The 19,758-nt window shown below is 57.8% G+C and overlaps 1 protein-coding gene across 3 annotated transcripts; it reads right to left on the bottom strand.

The window, feature by feature from the left end:
* Window positions 1-92: 92 nt before the first annotated feature.
* VILL (villin like) lies at window positions 93-19,758 on the bottom strand. Of its 3 annotated transcripts, XM_043885821.1 has the most exons (21): window positions 19,170-19,264; window positions 18,930-19,043; window positions 14,675-14,741; window positions 14,461-14,535; window positions 13,944-14,149; window positions 12,615-12,723; window positions 11,295-11,405; window positions 10,818-11,017; window positions 10,355-10,433; window positions 10,164-10,262; window positions 9,387-9,522; window positions 9,137-9,237; window positions 7,100-7,237; window positions 6,838-6,996; window positions 6,126-6,305; window positions 5,436-5,581; window positions 4,355-4,499; window positions 1,549-1,734; window positions 1,309-1,380; window positions 612-887; window positions 93-362 (listed from the first exon to the last, which is right to left on the bottom strand). In XM_043885821.1, exons 3-21 carry the CDS (start codon window positions 14,738-14,740, stop codon window positions 249-251), a joined length of 2,598 nt encoding a protein of 865 aa, XP_043741756.1. In that variant the 5' UTR covers window position 14,741; window positions 18,930-19,043; window positions 19,170-19,264; the 3' UTR covers window positions 93-248. The 3 variants fall into 3 exon arrangements, with proteins under 3 accessions (XP_043741756.1, XP_043741755.1, XP_043741754.1); XM_043885820.1 differs by lacking the exons at window positions 18,930-19,043; window positions 19,170-19,264 and adding an exon at window positions 19,432-19,758; XM_043885819.1 differs by lacking the exon at window positions 18,930-19,043 and having other exon boundaries at window positions 19,170-19,239.

Genomic DNA, 19,758 nt, shown 5'->3' with positions numbered 1-19,758 from the left:
GGGCTCAGGCTTTGGAATGTCACAGCCCACCCGCCACCCCAGTCCCAGAGGCCCACTCCCCTAAGAGGCGGACCTGAGTGACCCAACCCTGAAAGCCCACTCACCACACCTTGTCAGAGCCACCGGCTTTTATTTTAGGGACCAGGAGTCTCCAAGGAGGGAGGGCTCAGGCATTTGCAGGGAGGTGCCCGCAGGCGGGTGCCCACGCCTGGGCCATCTGTGTGGCACTGGCAGGGCAGGGCCTGGGCTCAGAAGAAGCCGAGCTGCTTCTTCTCCTCCTGCTGCCTCCACTTGGCCATGCTGTAGAACTCTTCCTTGGACTTCCCAAAGATATCTTGGAAATCAGAGTCTGAGAGATAGGCCTGGGGAAGGGTGGGGGCAGGAGAGTGGGTGCAGAAGCAGGGTGTCAGCTGAGCCCATGAGCCTGTCCCACCCACCCAGAGGTGCCGTCCTCTCCCACGTCTCTCTGCCCATCACCGCATGTGGAACAGTCATCTCCCAGGGCAGCCGCCCATGGCCCACCACCTGTGGGTCATGCCCTGGGTGCCTGCAGCTCAGCTTTCCTTGCACGAGGGTGGGGACTGGGAGCGGCAGGGGTTCTGAGCACCCACCTCCTTGTGGGCCGGGTCCACACCCTCCGGCAGGTCCTCGGCAGCCTGGTGCATCAGCTGTTCCCGGGGCAGGCCCCCGCTGCCCAGGGATCGGGGGCTGCTCTGGTAGCTGCTGCTGCTGGCGCTGCTGACGGTGCTCCGGCTGCCAGGGCCCGCGCGGGGGCCCAGCTCCAGCTCGCTCTCGGAGCTGTCCTCGCAGCTCTTGAGGGCCCGCAGGGCCAACGGGCCTGCCCTGTCATTGCCTGGCCATCTGGACAGCCGGAAGTTGACGATCTCCTGCCAGGAGAGGGGCCTCAGGCTCAGAAAGCTGGGGGATAGGCTCCCTTAGGAGGCCGCACTGAGCCCCCTGGTCCTCTTGCCCCCAACACCACTCCTGCCCCTTCTGGCGCCTGGCTCCTTCCCTGCTCATTCTGGCCTCTGGGCCATGCCAGCCCAGACCCACGAGTGCGTGTGTGTGTGTGTGTGAGTGTGTGAGTGTTAGTTGCTCAGCTGGGTCCAACTCTGTGACCCCATGGACTGTAGCCCACCAGGCTCCTCTGTCCGTGGGGATTCTCCAGGCAAGAATACTGGAGTGGGTTGCCATGCCCTCCTCCAGGGCATCTTCCCAACCCAGGGATCAAACCCAGGTCTCCTGCATTGCAGGTGGATTCTTCACTATCTGAGCCAGCAGGGAAGGGGGGGGGGTCCTAATACTTACGGCTGTTATCTCAGAGATGGTAGAAACTGCTCCCGGGTCACCCTCCACCACCTGCTCATAGGACTGGGTGTTCTAGGGGCAAGAATCAGGATGGGGGCTCAATGGAGGGGCAATAAAGGGATCAGGTTCCGTCCACAGACCGGAGGTCCCTGGGCAGGGTGATGGCTCCCCCTCAGTATACCAGGGTGGCCCCCTCCCCGTGGATTAGGGTGGAGATGGGGTAGTTCAGGCATCACTCACACTCCATTTGTAGGGGTCCCAGGTGCAGAACCATCCGGTGAAGGTGGGAGGCTCGTGGCCCTGCTTGACCAATACGATGGGTGTGGCCAGGCTCCTCCCTGCTGGGTGGGTCTTCAGGTACTCCTGGCCCCAGGCCACAGCCTCCTGCTTCCACTCGCTGGCAGCTGCCCCCAACCACAGGAAGATCTGGGCCACAGAGGGGGCCTGGCCTTGGGTGGGGGGAGCTGACCTCTTCCCTCCCAGCCCTGTCCATCAGGTGGTCTCAGCCCCCTACACATACATCCCACCCAGCAGGTGGGCCACACACCCGGAAACACGCCAGGAGGTTCGCAGGCGTGCACGTGTGCAGTCAATCCACACACACTTACTGAGTACCCATGCTGTGCCAGGCACTGTCTTGGGACGAGGGACTCAACCATGGACAAGACATAGACAAAATCCCTGCCCTTGCAGAGCTTTCATTTTGCTGGGGGAGGCCCCAAAATAAGTAAAATATGTAGAATATCAGATGGAGAAAAATAAGGCAGGGAAAGAAGAGTGGAGGTGGTGTGGTGAAGTGGTAGATACTGTCACTTTCGTCAGGGAAAGCCTTACTGAAAAGATGACATTTGAGTCAAGATCTGAGGGAGGTGGGGGGCGGTGGGGGGAATGCTCTGAGCAGAGGAACAAGCAGCGCAAAGGCCCTGAGCGTGCTGGCATGTTCAAGGAGTAGCCAGGAGGACGTGGTGGCCGGAGCAGAGTGAGTGAGATGGGGGATCAGGGCTGCTGGTCACAGGGCTTTGCTTGTGCTCTGAGTGGGATGGGAGCCCAAAGGCCTCCCTGCCACACTCACAGAGTCCCAGACACACACACACACACACACACACACGGCCACAGCTACACAGACACAGCTGTCCATCACCACTCAGCCAGAGGGCAAATCACAGCCACACACAATCACCCACACACAGACACAGCTGCACCTAAGCACAGTCATACTGGATCGCACAGCCTGGAAAACGGCCTGAAACACCACTGCATCCGGCCACACTGAAACGTGATCACACAGTCGCATGGGTACATTCACTCAGGCACCCACACCCTCAGCCAGTTGCACCGTCTCTCTTGCACAGCATCATTGCTCCTGGCTGGTCTGGCCACTGACAGCCAGTTCCTCAACCACACAGCCATTACACACAGCTGCGTGAACACAGACAAATGCACGCACGCCGACAAATGACAAGGAAAACACAACCATACAGAAATCTATGGGATGCAGCCAAAGCAGTCCTGGGAGGGAAATTCATGGTGATACAGGCCATCCTCAAGAAAACTAGAAAAATCTCGAATAAACAACCTAACTTGTCACCTACAAGGATTAGAAAAAGAACAAAATCTAAAGTCAGCACCAGCAAGGAAATAATAAAGATCAGAGAGGAAATAAATAAAACAGAGATCAAATGCAGGTACATGGAGACCCTACACACACATATATACACACAAGCAATCACTTTATGGTCACTACACACATACACACACACGATCACTTTATGGACACTACACACACATACATATACACATAGACAATCACTTTATGTTCACTACACACATACACACACACGATCACTTTATGGACACTACACACACATACGTATACATACACACAGTCACTTTATGGCCAGTACACACACAGACATATACACATAGACAATCACTTTATGGACACTACACACATACATATACACACACACAATCACTTTATTGCTACTACACACACATACATATACATACACACAGTCACTTTATGGCCACTACACACACATACATATACACACATATACACACACACAATCACTTTATGGCCACTACACACATATATACACACACAGTCACTTTATGGCTACTACACACACATGCGTACACACACACACGCAGTTACTTTATGGCCACTACACACACACAGTCACTTTATGGCTACTATACACACATACATACACACATAGTCACTTTATGGCTACTATACACACACATATACACAAACACAATCACTTTATGGCTAGTACACACATACATATACACACACACACAGTCACTTTATGGCCACTATACACACATACATACACACATAGTCACTTTATGGCTACTATACACACACATATACACAAACACAATCACTTTATAGTCAGTACACACACATACATATACACATAGACAATCACTTTATGGCCACTACACACACACATACACACACACAGTCACTTTATGGCTACTACACACACATACGTACACACACACGCAGTTACTTTATGGCCACTACACACACACATACACACACAGTCACTTTATGGCTACTATACACACATGTGTATACACACACAGTCACTTTATGGCCACTACACATACATACGTATACACACACGCAGTCACTTTATGGCTACTACACACACACACATACACACACGCAGTCACTTTATGGACACCCACTCAGCACTGACGTGTCAGCCACAGGCACTGGATTGCCTGGACTTACGCGGTCAGAAGGCACACAGTTACCTTACACCCAGCTCCACAATTGGTTACAACCACACGTGAGTCCTAGACACACAGCCACAGTCTCCCACGGGCTCCCTGGGACAGAGTCCTCCCTGGCGTCTCATCCACAGCCACAGGATCACGGGCACTCAGGGTCTCAGGGTCACAGGTAGTCACCCGCAGCCTTACATGCAGTCGCATGGCTAGAAACAGGAAGCCACACACACTTTCACCCAGTTAGACAGGTGCAGACACATCCCATTCACACCCCACCCGGGCACCCAAGTGACCGCACCTCCTGCCAGGCGTCCAGCAGCATGACGTCATATTTGTCCAGGTCATCTTGGCTGAAGAACACTACTTCTGTGAGGACCAGGGGGCCCGTCTGGCAGGAGCACTCAAACAGTCGTGGCTGAAAGTCGGACACATCCTCGGGGGGCCTGGCCAGCATGGCACAAGGCCGTGAGGGGCGCAGAGAGCCCTGGGCCTCTGGCCAGCCGGGGCCAAGCCAGCCTTCCGCACAGCACCCCTCCACCACCCCTCTGGGGCTGGGACACAACGCCTCCTGGGGCCGGAGGCACTGGCCCTCCTCTGAGCTCCCCCATCCCAGTGTCCACTCCCCAAACGCCTGCCCTTCTCCAGGCCTCCGTGTGTCAGTGGAGAAAGCTAGGTGATCTGATTACCCACAGGCAGCCGAAGCACAAGCTGCCCCGTGAACTTCCCGGGGAAGGAGCGCCGGGAAGGAGGGGGCAGCGGGCTGAGTGCGGAGGGCGGGCGGGCACGGAGGGCCCAGGGGGAGGGAGAAGCCGCTGGCCCCACCCCGCGCTGGGAGCCCAGGAGCTGCGCCTCAGGCCGAAGGTGGGAGGAGTAGGAGGAGGGAACCCAGACTCAGAGAAGGGACTGCAGAATGCAGGCGCTCAGGAGACGCGTGGGGGGAACAGCCAGGTCCCACAGACACAGAGAGACCGGCTCTCTGCTTCCAGAGCCCTGAGAGACCTCACTCTGCCCTTCCTTATCCACTGACACAGCACACGCACACTATTCTTGCACACCGCACACACGCTGCTTCCCCATTACCCTGGTGTCCCATTACCCTGGGGACACCACCTGTGGGAAGTGCGGGGTTGGGGGACGGGGCTTTGCCCTCGGGCCCTCCGCGGATGGGATGGTCCAGGACGGGACCGGGCAGGGAGCGCATTTCTCCAGCAGAGGGCGCCACTGCATCGCGCTCCCCAGCATCTTCCCGCTACAGGTCGGTGGGGTGCGCGCCTGGGCTCTCTCTAGTTCCCTGTGTGACCCTTAACTAATCACCCACCCTCTTGGGCCTCAGTTTCCTCCTCTGGGTCAGGAGCGCACCCTCCCCCCAGCCTTGTCACCTCTTGTTGCTGGGGTAGGGTGCCCGGCCCCCCAGAGCCTCCCAGAAGTCGGGAGGCTCCTGACCCTCCAGCACTATTTCCATGTCTTCCCTGGAGATGATGGTGACCACGGCCCGTGCCATCTCACGCTGGTCACCGCTGCAGCCCTGGAAGGCAGAAAGCCGGGTCAGGCCCTGCAGCGGGAGAGGGCATCACCTCCAGCCCCTCACCCCCCTCTAATGGGGGCCTGGGAGCGGGAGTCACGGGAGGCCTGGGCTCCTGGCCAAGCACACCTGAACAAGGGTCTCCCTGCCTCCCTGCACCCCACCCCCGGCTTCTGTCTCCTCAGGCGATCAAGGTCACAGGGACCCTCTCCAGGTCAGAGCACATGATGGAGACTTCAGACGTGCAGATCACTCATGTTTTACGCTGAAGATCAGAGAAAACCCTGACAGCTGAACGAGGCCTCCTCCTTTTCCCAAGACACTTGGGGAGGGACATGGTCCCTGAACAAGGCCGGAAGGAGGGGAGGTGGCCCCGGCCTAGCCTGGCTCTGACCTGTGGACGCCCTTGTCCACCTGTCACTTTATAACTTCCCCCAGGTTCCAGAAAGGACAGGTGGCTCTCCACCGCCTCCTTCCTGGCCTATCTGAGGCTGGGCTTGAGGTCAGCCTCCGCTGGCCTGGTGCCCCTGCCCCAGGCGTGGGTTACCTTTCCAAACCAGAGGTGGCAGAGGTTGGCTGTCACCAGCAGGAAGATGTCGTTGGAGTTGAGGGCTGAGGCGCGGGCTGGCACCTCCAGGGTCCGGGCGTTGTAACTGTTGGTGCCTTGGATGTGGAAGAGGCTCACAGCGGGTGCTGGCTGCCTCTTCCTGCTGTGCCCGCGGCGCCCCTACGAGAGGACTGGGCCTCAGGCTGAGGCAGGGGCTCCTGGGCTGCCGCCCTTTCCCAGTGGGGGCTGCACTACCTTGGCACCCAGGGCCCCATCTCTTAAAGCTACATGTTTTCTGGACCCTGTGAATGTGCAGTGGGAGGATCCCCTCAATCTGGAATAGGGGACCAGGCCCTTTCTAAGTGGATCCCTCACCCCATCTCGGAGGGGTCAGAGCAAGGATCCCCCAGGCTTAAAGGTGGAAGGTGGGGAGCAGCTGGGTCTGTGTGTGACCCCAGACAAGGCCCCGGCTCCCCTCCTGTTCGGCTTCTTCACTGCGCCCCGTTCTGTGGTTGGCCCTGGGGTCGGGGGAGGAAGTGGGGCAGGCAGGGGTCACCCTTGGAGCGCTTGGGCCTCAGACAAACACCAGGATGCTGAGGGGTGGCAGGCTGGCCCCTGGCCTGCAGCGAAGGTGCTCAGCCCGTGCATGGAAGGGCCACGGGCACCCAGAGGAGCGGGGGGGCTGTGGCGGGGGCAGCGAGGTGAGCCCTACCTGGAAGATCACGAGCCGGCCCTGGAAGATAGCGAGGAAGTGGGGGGGCTCGCTGCCCATGGTCACGTGCTCCAACACCAGGGCTCCACGGTACCACAGGTCCAGCTCCTCGGCGTTGCCCCTCAGGGCCCTGATCTCGTGTGCCGTGGCCTGGAGGCCCTGTGGGCGGGAGCGGTGAGGGCCTGGCGCAGGTCCCAGGCCCCGTCCCCATCCTCGGCTTCAGGGCTTGAGGGTGCCCGCCACGCGGCTCGGGCCGGCGCACCTGCCACAGGTACAGGACGTGCTGGCCAAGGCCCGTCCTCTGGTAGGCATACAGGACGAGGTAGCAGCCGTCTGCACACAGCTGTCCGTGATGCTTGCGGTCCACGGGCTGCCTGCGTGAGTCCTGGATGCACCACATCTGGGGAGCAGCGGACCAACGGGCACGGCTGGGGCCTCCACCTAAACCAGCCCACCCACCTGTCCAGCCAGGACGCTCTCCGCAGCCAGAGGCAGGCCGCACCTGTGCATGCAAGGGGCTCCCCCCGAGGTGGGCACCCAGCCCATGCTCTGTGCACCCCCACCATGGGCCCCTGGGGCCCACATCTGCGCCAGGCGGCTCACAGCCAGGACTCGGAGCTGGTGTGGAGCGCCTGCGACAAACAAGCAGGGAGGACTGCATAGGCTGCCCCGGCCGCCTCGGGCCACCCCAGCCTGACCCCGCCAGCCACACTGCGGCTCGCTGCTCAGGCCAGGGGAGCAGAAGCTGGGCGGAAGCAAGGCCCAGGAGTTCTTGGAAAATTTTCCTTTTCTCAAGTGTCATTTTGAAAAGCAAAGCCTGTTCAAAGACTGAAAGGGAAACAGTCCATCACACTTGGTGTGATTTCTTTTTCCTGTGGGGGAGCCAAGCCAGGGAGACCCCGGTCAGATCCTGATCACCCACAGGGGCAGGGAGTCCACTCTGAGACTCAGTTTTTCCCACCTGTAAAGTGGGGGTAACAGTGCTCACTTTGATGTAGTAAGAAACAACACCGGGGCATCCTGAGGCCTGTCTGCAGTCTCTGGAAAAGACCAGAGCACCCAGCATCCTGCTTCTTGCAGAAGAGGCTGACTCCCATCCCATGCCTCCAGGAGCCGCACTCAGCTGGCAGCCAGGCCTCCTGGCATGGGCCCTCTGCCTGGTTGCCTGTCCCCTGACTACTGGGGTGGGTGGGTCCCCCTCCCTGCCTTGGTACTTGGGGTCTGGGCTACAGACCCCTCCTTCCTTCCTTACCCTGATCTCCATTTTCCTGTTTCTCCTTTTCTCTCTCTCCTGGCTGCCCATCTCTTCCTGGGTACCCTACCTCTCCCTGACTCCCTTTCTCCTCTCCTGGGCCTTCACCCCTCCCGTTCTGCCCTATCCCCTCCTCCCTCTAGCTTCTGTCTTCTTCCTCTGTCTTCTCTCCTCTGTCTTCTCCCCCCTCTCCCTTAGTCTCTCCCTGTCCTCCAACCTGTCATCCTTTCTTCCTGCTCCCCGTCCTCCTATTCTCAGCCTCTTCCCCGCTCACTGCCACTGTCCGTCCCTATCAGGGCAAAAGTTGGAGGGAACCTGGGAGAAACAGTATTTTCTCTGACCTTGGCCTACCTTGAGAACGAGCACCCCCTCAAACAGGCCCAGCTGTCCTGTTCCCATCATCTCACAGCACCCTCACACCAGCCTGGGGGCCAGATGGGACCACAGATTTAGCCCCATTTTACAGATTAAAAAAAGAGAGAGTCTTCTAAAAAACTGAGTCCTGAGAAATTAAGGGCCCTGACCAGGGGTGACCCAGTAAGTCAAGAGGCAACCCTGCCCTGCACAGAGCCTGGAAGTAGCCCCCAAACCCTGCATGTCCCAGGACATCTGTCTGAGCCCAGACAGGGGGCTGACAGGGTGTGACTGTGTTGAAGGTTGGATGTGTGGGGGTGCGATCATGTGTGATGGAGAGTTTGTAGGGCTGCATGTTTGCAACTGTGTACCTAGCTGTGAATAAGTGCAATGACAAAGGTGTATGTGTCTATAATATAACAGGTATGGTTGTGTCAAACATACGACAAAGGGCAGAATTAATTGTCCAGATGTTACTGTGCTGAGTGCCATAAGTGTTACCCAGCAAGCGGCCACTGTTGTGTGTGACAGTCACACACAGTATGAGCCGGCTCGGGGCGGTGTGTGTATATGTACACATGCGCCCGAGGGTCCCTGATTGTGTGCAGACGTGCACCAGGGCATACCTGCGGCACTTTAGCAGCCACATGGTTCACCTGAAGACATCTCACCCAGTCAACCAGTGCCCCTCACCTGCACGCTCCCAGAAGCGTCGTCCACCATCCTGAGCTGGGCGGCTAGCTCAGGCTGGCTGTGTAGCTTGCCCACGTCTAGCTTCCCCTGCAGCAGTTTACCTGAGGGTGGGACAGAAGGTGTCTTGCCCCGCCCATCACGCAAAATGCCCCCTCCAGCCACACCCCCAATCTTCTCTGGGATAGTCTGGGCCCCGCCCCGCCCATTGCAGCTCGGAGCTCCGCCCCGCTCTCTGGCCACGCCCTCTCACCCATCCCACTAAGGTTCTTGCTGCGCTGAGGCCCAGACCACGATCGGAAGAGCTGCTTGAACCCGGCCGACTCAGCGCCGTCGTCCATCACCTCCACGCTGGTGTAGCTCGGGTAGCCCTTGGCCTGGATGAAGCTCTGGGGCGGGAGTTGTGTCAGGCGTGTGGCCCAGGGCCCACTGCTCCACTCTACCCCGCAGGACCTGCGGGGCCAGCTCTGCACTGGATAGCATTAATTAGCTGAGCTCGCGACCCGCATAAGCAGCTGGCTCTGACACTCCTGACTTCTCTGAGGTCCCCGAGAACACGCAGGTTCCCCTTACTCCGGGCGTCCAGAAGGGCGGGCTATGACCGGCAGAACCCTGCCTCACCTCCTGGAAAAGGAAGGCGGGCCCAGTGCTGGAGAATCCTCAGACCTCAAGGTAGGTCCCCCACGCCCCCCTTTTACACATCGCTTCTTGGATGCTCTCTGGTCTTTTCCTGCCAGGGCCTCCAGGGAACCACAAGCCTGTGGTACCCCAGAGAGGGGCCATGTGTTCCCCTGGGGTCTTTGGTCAGAGTGTGTCTCCTCCCTCACACAGGGCGGTGGGTCTCCAGGCTTGGACCCCAGGACGGGGTTATATTCTCCTCCATCAGACAGGGCTCCAAGGGCAGGAGGTATCCCCCTCCTGGCCCCAGGGCAGGACTACCCCTTCCTTTAGACCCCAGGACACAGATGTCTCCCATTCTCAGACCCCAGAGTGGCACAACGACCCTCTGAGACAGGGCCCCCAGCCTCACCAGAGCCCTCTTGAAGGCAGCCCCTCTCTCCTGGAGGCTGGCCAGGCGTCCCTGCCACACGTAGATCTTGAAGCCACCCTGATCCAGGATGTAGCAGTTCTGGGATCAGAAGTGGGGCTGATCAGTACGTGGTCCGGACTGGGCTGCAGTTATGGAGTGGGTGGGGATGGCTGGGACCAAGCCTGCCTCACCTCCTCCTGAAGTAGATCTTGGGCCAATGGGCAGGTTGACAACTCTTGGACCACCAGATCCTTGCTCTTCTGGCAGACTCTAGGGGGCAGGCATGCAGATGTGGGCAGCGCAGCCCCTTCCTGGCCAGGCTCCACTCCAGCTGCCACTGCCCCTCTTGCCTCCAGAGGCAGGAGGCTTGGGGGGTGGGTGCCTGAGTTGAGGTCTTCACCGCAGCCTTGCTGTGAAGCCTCAGGTAGTGCCCTGGCCTTTTCAGAGCCTCAGTCGTCTTGTCTATACAATGGGTTTCTCAGAAAGGCAGCCATGCAGGAGTACAGGCTGAGTCTAAGGTGCCTCATGGCCTGCTCCAGACAGCCAAGAGCCTTTCCTGGAAGGCTTCCTAGAGGCAGCATGTTACTGCAGTAACGATGGACACACCCACCTGGGCTATTCCACCCACCCCGCCCACTCCCAAGGTCTGCTCACTGGTAGAGGTGGACATTGGCCTTTTGCAGCTGATTCATCCTCTTGCTGGGCATCACGTCAGGCAGGTTGCCCACTCTGCGGCCCAGCACAACTTCCATGATCTCCATGAGGTCAGTGGCTTCAGCCTCATCATCCACCACGCTGACCTGTGCACGACCACCACGCTCCCTGTCCCGGAGGCTGTGGGTCAGGAACAGGCCCTGCGGGACCAGAGCTGGAAGTCACGGCCTCCCCAGCATGCCCGCTTCACCTCTCAGACATTCCAGCCCAGACCCTTCCTGTCACTGCTCAGCTCCCAGAGATAGGGGGCCTGGGGAGGTACCCCCAGTGCGGAATTTGGACTCAGCTTGTAGGTGCTTCTCCGCTTCTTGGGCAGAGAGCCATGCCCACCTCTTGGGGTGGCTGGAGGGTGGGCCAACGGAAGACCACCCCTCCCTGCAAGCCCTGCAGCCCTTCGTTCCCGGGGCGGACACTGACCCGCGCCTTCCTGGCCGCGCTGGCCTTGGGCCCATTCCACTGGATCAGTATCCTCCCCAGGTCCAGCAGGAAGACATCACTCTTGTTGAAGCTGTGCCAGGAGAGCTCCACCTGCGGGGGCCAGGGTCAGGGAGGAGACAGGGGTCATGCTGCCTGGACCCCGGGAAGGGCCCGCAGCCAGCCCCAGCCCATGTGGGCATAGCTCCGGCGTGTCACTTGTGTGCAGCCAGCTGTGTGTATGAGTGTGGTGTGGTGTGTGTGGTGTATGTGTGAGCTGTGTGTAGGCATGCATCAGTGTAAGCACGTGAGGCCTCGAGGGTCACCGTGTGGGTGTGGCTGGGTGCATCTCTGGGTGTCTGTGACTACAGGTTATGCGTCCGTCCTTTCGCAGGGTGTCCGTGACTGACTCTGACACTTCTCAGCGCGTGTCCACAGCAGTGCATGTATACGTGGACACGTGGATACAAGTGGGGCTCACGCATCCGTTTCTCCATGTGTGTAGCTGTGTGTGCTCCTGGGTGACAGTGCACGTGTGCCTGTGTAGGAGACAGTGTGTGATCTGTGGCTGAAGGCAATTATCACCCCAACAGAGACACTTGTGAGAGTAAACGCGGGGGCCCTGGAGAACTATGGCAGGCTAACAGGCAAAACCTGGGGCTGCCTGGAGGCCCTGCCTGACCCAGATGTACGGTCACTGACTCCATTGGTGACACGGCATGGGCCTGGGCGGGACTGTCTGTGAGTCCCAGAACTGTGTAGACGGTAATGTGCACAATTTGGGGGGCACCGTTCATATTGCAGTTGTCAGATTCCTGACTGTTTATTACACTGGATGGCAGTAGACCATCTTGTTCTCACAAGACCAGTATGTTCCATCAATATCCTGATGGAAGTAAGGAGCACTCAGGTCTAATTTGCACAAGGCTCTCAATGGGCCAAGCAGCTCTGGGGCAGCAGTGGGAGAGGCTGTGTGTGCCTATGGGTGACAGTGACGATGTGTATGAGAGTGTGGGGCCATGCACCTCCCCAGATCATGCTGTCTCTCATGGTGCTGCTTACCGGGACCACCCAGGTGCATCATCTCGTTCGCCTCACTGTCCTAGGTCTTAATGTGCTCCGGGACAGACGAGGAGACCAAGGGTCAGAGGAGGGGCGCGAAGCCAGGCTCTGCCTTCTCTCTCCTCATCAGGATGGGCCATGGGGGAATGCTGGCCGCCCACGGTCCCCTCACTGCCCCCACCACCCTCCACACCTCCCGATACTCCGGGACATGCAGTCCAGCTGAGTCCAAGGTCAGGCGGCATCCCTCGCAGCTCTCACCTCGGTGGCAGACACGTGCTTCCCCCCTCGGATGCGCAGCAGTCTCTGGATGTTGTACACGTTGGTCTCCACGTGCTTGAGGGCAGAGGCCAGGCCTCCCTTCCTGTAGCTGAGGAGAGCACAGGGTCCCACATGAGACCACAGGCTGCCACGAGTGGCAGTGAGTGCAGACATGAACACGGGCATGCACACGTGGGGACACACATGTGCCTGTTTAACATGCATGTGCAAGCAGATATGAACACGTGTGTGCAAGCATATGGGGGCAGGACTGTGCATGTGCTTATCCATGTGTAGGTATGTGGACACACACACGTGTGTATCCATGTATGCATGTGGGGTATGTGTATCTATATCCGTGTGAGTATAGATGTGTATGCATGGAATTCACATAACTGTATGTGTGTGTAGGTGGACATGAATACTCACTGATGTGTGCTCACTGGTCGGTGGACATATATGGGCTGGCATGTTGTCTGCACATACATGTATACAGGCGTGCATGCATTTATGTACATACTATTTACATGTATTTGGTTCAACAGAATGATCGAATACTGGCAGTTTCCTATGGTTCAATGCATTTGGTAATTAAATACATATTTGAAGCAATTTACAACAAAAGACATAGTTATACTGGGCATGGTAACACAAAAGCAAACTCAAAACTGGGGTCCACTCCTGGGTATACACCCAAGAGAAATGACAAACAAATGTCCACACAAAGATTTATATACAATAATGGATGGTGAGTAAACTTATTGCAGTAATCACTTCATGATACATGCAAGTAAAACCATTACGCTGTACACCTTAAACTGATACAGTACTGTATATCTCAATAAAAACGGGGGCAAAAACTAGCCCAAATCTGTATACCAATGTTCATCACAGTATCACCCGTAACAGCTAAAAAGTAGAAACAAGCCAAATATCCATTAAGTGATGAAAACAAATAAAATGTGGTATAGGCACTCATGGCATTGTCTAATTCTATTTAAGTAAAATGTCCAGAAGAGATAAATCTAAACAGAAGGAAGGGAGTATGGGAGGAGGTGGGGAGTGATGCTAAAGGGTAGGGGCATTCTTGGGGGGGGTGACGAAAATGTTCTAAAATTGTGGCAATGGATCACACAAGTCTGTGGATATACTATAAACACTGAATTGTGTATTTTATATGGGCAGGTTGTACGGCATGATTTCAATATAAAAACAAAAACAAAACAACAACCCCAACACACCCCGCACACCGTGATGAGGAAGCCAGTTGCCCCAGCGGCCAGCCCCCCCACAGCTTCCGGCCCTCTCAGCCCCCTGCGTCTCACTCACATGATTCCCGAGCGGAAGTAGCTCCGAAAACAGGCGGACTCGTGGCCTTGCACCTCGCGGTGCTGCACGGTGGCGCCCCCCAGCGCCTCCTTCAGGTGCTGCATGAAGGAGCCCGGCGCGCCCTGCGCCCCCACTCCCGCCATCTTGCCGACCCAGTAGTGCAGGTCTTTGGGCACCCCCGGCGTGGCCTTCAGGCTCTGGGGGACCTAGGGCCCAAGAGTGTGTGTGTGTGTGTATGCTAGGGGGCTGAGGTCCCAGGGTGGGTGGGGTGCGCTGGGGCCCAAGGTGGAGGAGGTAGCGAGGGCTTTGGGGAGACTGGTGCTCCCACAGGTAAGAGGGAGAATGAGGGGGGAAGGGTAAACAGGCCTCAACGGCAGCAGCCTCCTTGTGGGATGCGATTCTTGGGCTCCCAGCCTGCCTCTTCCCAGGGTGGAGCTTAATCTGCATCATCAGAGCCCCCAGTGGGCTGTGACCCTCCCCCTGTCCAGTCCTCCCAGAAGGCTCCTTAAGCGCTCACGTGCAGAACGACATAGCAGTGCTTCTCGAAGAAGTTCCCGTAAGCCATCTCGGGGACCGGCACCATCTGCAGGTTCTGGGAGAGGAGGGTGCCTCGTGAGGGCTCAGGAGAGCCCCTCCCCACAACCATGACCCTCTGGGCTGGGAGAAGCTTAGTCTCAGAGACCCGAACACTCTCTCTGTCACCAGTTCTTCTGTCTGGTCGTGCCGCTCACCTCAATGATCCATATGTGGAGGTCCCTGTGACTCTCAATGTCCGGGAGGCCCCTCCTGGTGTCCATCCTAGATCCGGAGGGAGTGAGAGAGGAAACACGAGCCGGAGTCCTCAGGCCCGGGTCGCGGCCCCCCGCCACCCCGGTCCTCTGGGCTCCAAGCAGGAGCTCTCCCGGCCCACAGCTCTCCAAAGCCCCTTCATCATGGCCCGTGCCTCTCATGAGGAGGGCTGCGTAAACACAAGTCCCGGAAAACCAGGACAGGTACTGCAGATGTCAGCACAGAGGCTTTGCACACAGGGACCTAGCTTGTGGTCTCTGTTTGCGCTCTTGAAAAAAGGCTGAGCTTGGTGGACGATGATAGGCTTTGAGTCTATGGACCACCTCTGCCAACAGAGAGAGTTCAAAACAGACAGATGTAGGATCTGCAGCCAGAGACAAGCACTGTGGATGGTGCTAGGCTTGCAGAGGGCGAGGGCCCTGCTTAGTGACAACAGGTGCTGCAGGCAGGGGACAGGCTCTGCCAACAGGGACACGGCTCGTGAAGTAAGACAGAATCCTGCAGGCAAGACAGGCTCTGCTCACAAGGCAAATAAGCGAAGGTCTTTCAGACAGCTGGAAGGTGGCCGTGCAGAGTCACAGCCCCTGCAGAGAAAAGGCTCTGTGTACAAGCACAGGCTCTGCAAACAGGGACAGCTTCCTGAGACCCAAGAAAGGGATGGAACAGGCACAGGTTCTCCTGACAAAGATGAGTTCTGTCGACAGACACCACCTTTGAAAAGATGACCTGTGTGAAGAGACACAGACTGTACCTGCGGAAATTCAGAGAGGCTGGGCCAACAAGCAAAGGCTGTGAATGCTGAGAAAGGCTCTGTGAACAGTCCTGGGTTCTGCTGGTATGGAGGAGCTTTTCAGAAATGGGAAAGGCTTTGCAAATCTTTGTGGATGGGGACGAACTCTTAAGACAGGAACTTTTTTGCAGAAAGGTCAGACTCTGCAGGTATGAACAGGCACACAGATAGGCAAGGCTCTGCAAGCAGGCATAGAGTTACCAGTCAGAGATGTGCTTCTCAGACAGAGGCAACTCTGAAACAGGCCAAAGCTCTCTAGGCATGGTCAGGCTCAGCATGCAGGAACAGCCGCGGGAAACAGCCTCAAATCCTGCACACAGGGAGATGGAAACAGGCTGGGCAAGCAGTCATGAGCTCTGCAGAGAGACTTAGGTTCTGTGAAAAGACACAGGCTCTGTAGACAAGGCCCTTAGAGACAGAGTCTTGGCAGACAGGGAGAGGTCTTGTAAGCCCACACAGGCTCTGCAAACAGACAGTCTCTGTTAACAGTGATGTCTTTAGAAAGGGCAGGATATGCTGAAAGGAGCCAGCTGGGAAATCAGCTCTGTGGTCCAGCACAGATTCTCCAGACGTGGGCAAGATATTGAAACAGGGCTGGGTTCTGTAGAGAGCCCAGGTTCTGCAAACAGGGACAGGCTTTAGAAAAGGATGAGTTCTAGAAACAGATAAAGACTCTGTCAATAGGAACAGGTCCTGTTAAAAAGTACACATGCAATTATTAGGAATAGACTGTGCAGACTGACATGGGTTCTGCCAACAGGGATGGGCTCTACAGAAAGACAGAGGCGCTCACAGACACAGCGACCCCTGGTGGTGAGAACTCTTTGTAGACGTAGAGCCTGCAGACAGAGTTTCTATCCAGGCAAATTCAGATAGGCCCTGCAAATAGGCAAAGGCCCGGAAAACCGCCCCAGACGGTACAAACAGGGCTCAGGTTCTGCAGACAGAACCTGGCTCTGAAAGAGGAAAAGACTCTGTGAGCAGGGACACAGTCTAGAGACAGAGATACTTCCTGCCGAGGAAACAGGTTCTGCTGACTCTGACAGGTGCTGAAAACAGACAAATCTTTGAAAACAAGGATAGTGTCTTTAGGCAGAAAGAGATGTCCCAGCCAAGGACATGAGACCAGCTCTGTAGACAGGGAGAAGTTTGCATGCAGGGCAGCTTTTGCAATTAAAAAAAAAAAAGTATCTTATCCATGAGGAAAGAGGGACAGACTGTTTAAAAAGACTCAGCTTCTGAAAAAAGACAGATTCTCCAAACAGGCTTAGGACAGAAAGAGGCTTGGCAGGGAAGATGAAGATTCTGCAAACCCAGGACAGACTCTGAACATACAGCCTGACTCTGAAGAAGGTGACAGACACTGCAGCAAGTAATAGGCTTAGCCAACACGAGCAGCTTGGGTAAATCAGGCCAAAACACTCTCACGTTGTTGATATACAGCTGAATGCTTAATACACACAGACTGCAAACAGCTATTGGCTCTCCAAACAGCAAGTTTGTTGTGCTCCATGGTTCCAAGTGTGCTCAGGCGAGAGGAGTGGAATGAGAAGGATCTGGGGAAGAAGGGAGCTCTGGATTTTGTTGCATGACAGCAGGTGACTCCCAATGACCCCAGGCTTCCCTGCACCCCTTCTTCAGAATGCCCTGTCTGAGATTTGGTCATTGCTTCACTGGTGGAAGTTCTTTTGACCTCTAAATCCCACCAGCTGCAACTTTTCCTTCTTGCCGCTGCTTTGCCTCATAGATCCAGAAGTCCCTTCTTTCTGAATTTCTCCCTTCTCGTGGCCCTGGTGTGGTGTTCACGCCTCTCCCTTCCCCTTCCTGCTCCACTCCAGCGTGTTGTATCGCAGGAGGAACAGCCTTGACTCTGCATGACCAGGGGAAAAGAAGCGGCAGGGGCGATACAGAGTTACAGAATCAGAGGCACAGTGTGATGGGGGCCACGGAGAGCGGCCCACACTCCTGAGGTCTTTATCCGGGCCGGGCCCAGGCCCTGGTGAGCTCACACCGGGAAACCACCAACCCTCTCAAAGAGGGCCAGGGCGGCCATGGATGTGTGTGGGGTGGGGAGGGGTCGGGGAGGGAGCCGCCCGGGGAAGGGGGGTGAGGGGAGGGGGAAGGGGGTTCCTGCGGGGCTAGAGCTGCCTCTTCAACCCGAGCCGGAGTCCCCGAGTGCTCATGGCCTGGTCTCCCTCACTGAAGCACAGGATTCCGGGGCCAGGGGCTTCTCTTCTTGTTTACTGCCGGCTCCCACTGCCTGACACCCTGAAGGTCCATCAGCCCATGACTGCGGAGGGGAAAGTGGATGGAGTCACCGTGCGCTCTGACTGCACCCAGAACTGCTGCGGCCGTGCCATGAGTGACGGGCAGACGTGGTGACCATGTGATGGTGGTCTCAAGCAAAGGGAAGCAGGCAGTGAGGTCAAGTGACAGGCATAGTGGCATTCGGTGGTGACGGGCAGAAGCAGTGACTACCGACAGCGAGCAGGGCACAGGTGGGCAATGATGAGAGGCACAGACCAGGAGCTGTAACTGGGAAGCGGTGACAGAGGGACAGGACGCCTGGCTGGCTCAGCAGAGGGGGCACCATGGCTCCCTGTGGGCAGGGAAGTCGGACCGTGGCCAGAAAGTTGGGACTGGGCTGCTTTCACTGGGTGGGGACTGCATCACCCCCAAAGGGCTTGCAGGGTGCCCCGATATCCAATGGTAGCCTGGGGAGTCACACTCTCAGGCTCCCGGGGCCTGAGGCCTCATCCCGTGTCACCTGTCTTCCACGTGGGTGCTGGGGCGTGGAGAAGGGGTGCTCAAAGGGTGGGGGCCCTCTCCCCCAGCACCCTCTTCTCCTTCCCCCAGGCGTGCCCCTTCTGACCCACAGGCTCTCGCACCCAAGCATGTCCCCTCTTCCCCTTCCATCACCCACCCTGAGTGGGGACACACCCCCCCACGCGGTGTCCTCTCCTGCTGGAAGCCCCTTTCTCGTCCCTGGGGGCTCACTCTGTCCCTGTGTGGCCCGCTTCCTCTCTCAGATGCCCAGTTCCTCCTCTGACTTGCTCTTCTCTCCTGGTGCCCCCTCGTTCCCTGGGTGCCCCCACCGTCCCCCACGCACCCTCTCTCCCCCGCGCCCCCTTCTCTCTTGACTCCCCCGCCCCTCTGTGCATGCTTCTTCCTCCAGACGCCCCTACCTGTCCCTGGCGCCCCCCCTCCCACCCCTTTCCTCCCCCAATGAACCCTGTCTCCCCTAGCCTCTTTTCCTCTGCCCTGGGTTCTCCTCCCGTTCAGCTGCCCACTTCTCTCCCCGGGCCCCCTCCCTCCCCGGGGTCCCCACCCCGTCTTTCCCCGAGCCCCCTCCCTCCTCTGGGGTCCCTTTTCTCCCCGGGGTGTGTAACTTCCTCCTCCTGAGGTACCTGTGAAGGGGCGGACTCCGAGGTCACTTTGCCTGACTTCCAGGAAGCGAGGAGGGGCGCTGCCTGCCGGAGTGGGAGGAGCGGGGAGGGCCCGGGGCCCCCAGGGTATGGGCTCTGGGAGACAGACACCCCCATCCCATAGAAAATCTGCCACTTTCTGCTGCCCCCCCCCCCAGCCCCGACCCCGCTCCACCCAGAGCTGCTCTGGGTGCGGCCTCCCTGCCCCCCCAGTATTCTCACCTGCTGGCCGGCTCCGCAGCCTCCCCAGCTCTGCCAGGCCCCTGGGCAACCCTGGGCCCAGTGACCCCACGTGGTACGCTCCTGATTCGGAGCAGCCCTCCCACCCTGGCCGCGGGAGTCTCCTCCCCGCCCAGCCTACCTGCTGGAAACGGCTCCTGCCTTCAGCCTGCCTATGGGCAGTGCTGGGCTTGGCATGGGGCCCGGCTCTGCCCATCGCCACTGTAACTCAACCCCTGTCCCCGCCTGGCCCAGCAGAACATACCTCAGTGCTTGGCGGGCGCGGGCATTCACCCTGAGTCAATCAGTTAGTCAGTCAACAAATATTGACCCAGCTCTCTGAGAGGAGCCAGCCCTGTCCCCAGGGCCACGGCTGGACTGGTAGCCAGAGAAAGCTGGGGATGGAGGCCTGGGCTGTGCTGAGATGTGGGCTGTGGAAGCCACCGTGACTTCCCTTCTGACAGCCCCTGATTCCCTGACCTCCAGTAGACCAGGCCACCCCAGGAAACTTTAGGAGGAAGCAGGACCAAGGCTATTTATTGCGGAGTGGGTTGGCAGTCTGGCTCTGTGAGACCCAGGCCACTTCAGAAGT

Source organism: Cervus elaphus, chromosome 24, assembly GCF_910594005.1.
Source record: "Cervus elaphus chromosome 24, mCerEla1.1, whole genome shotgun sequence".
NCBI lineage: Eukaryota > Metazoa > Chordata > Mammalia > Artiodactyla > Cervidae > Cervus > Cervus elaphus.
Note: the sequence above shows the minus strand (reverse complement) of the source record. Positions and strands in the feature narration are given on the sequence as shown.

Coding starts and splice junctions, on each gene's coding strand:
- VILL (XM_043885820.1), bottom strand. CDS start 14,740: ATGGACACCAGGAGGGGCCTCCCGGACATTGAGAGTCACAGGGACCTC. Junction 14,536..14,674: donor TCCACATATGGATCATTGAG/GTGAGCGGCACG, acceptor CTCCTCTCCCAG/AACCTGCAGATGGTGCCGGT. Junction 11,406..12,614: donor AGCACGTGTCTGCCACCGAG/GTGAGAGCTGCG, acceptor TGGCCCCCGCAG/GTGGAGCTCTCCTGGCACAG.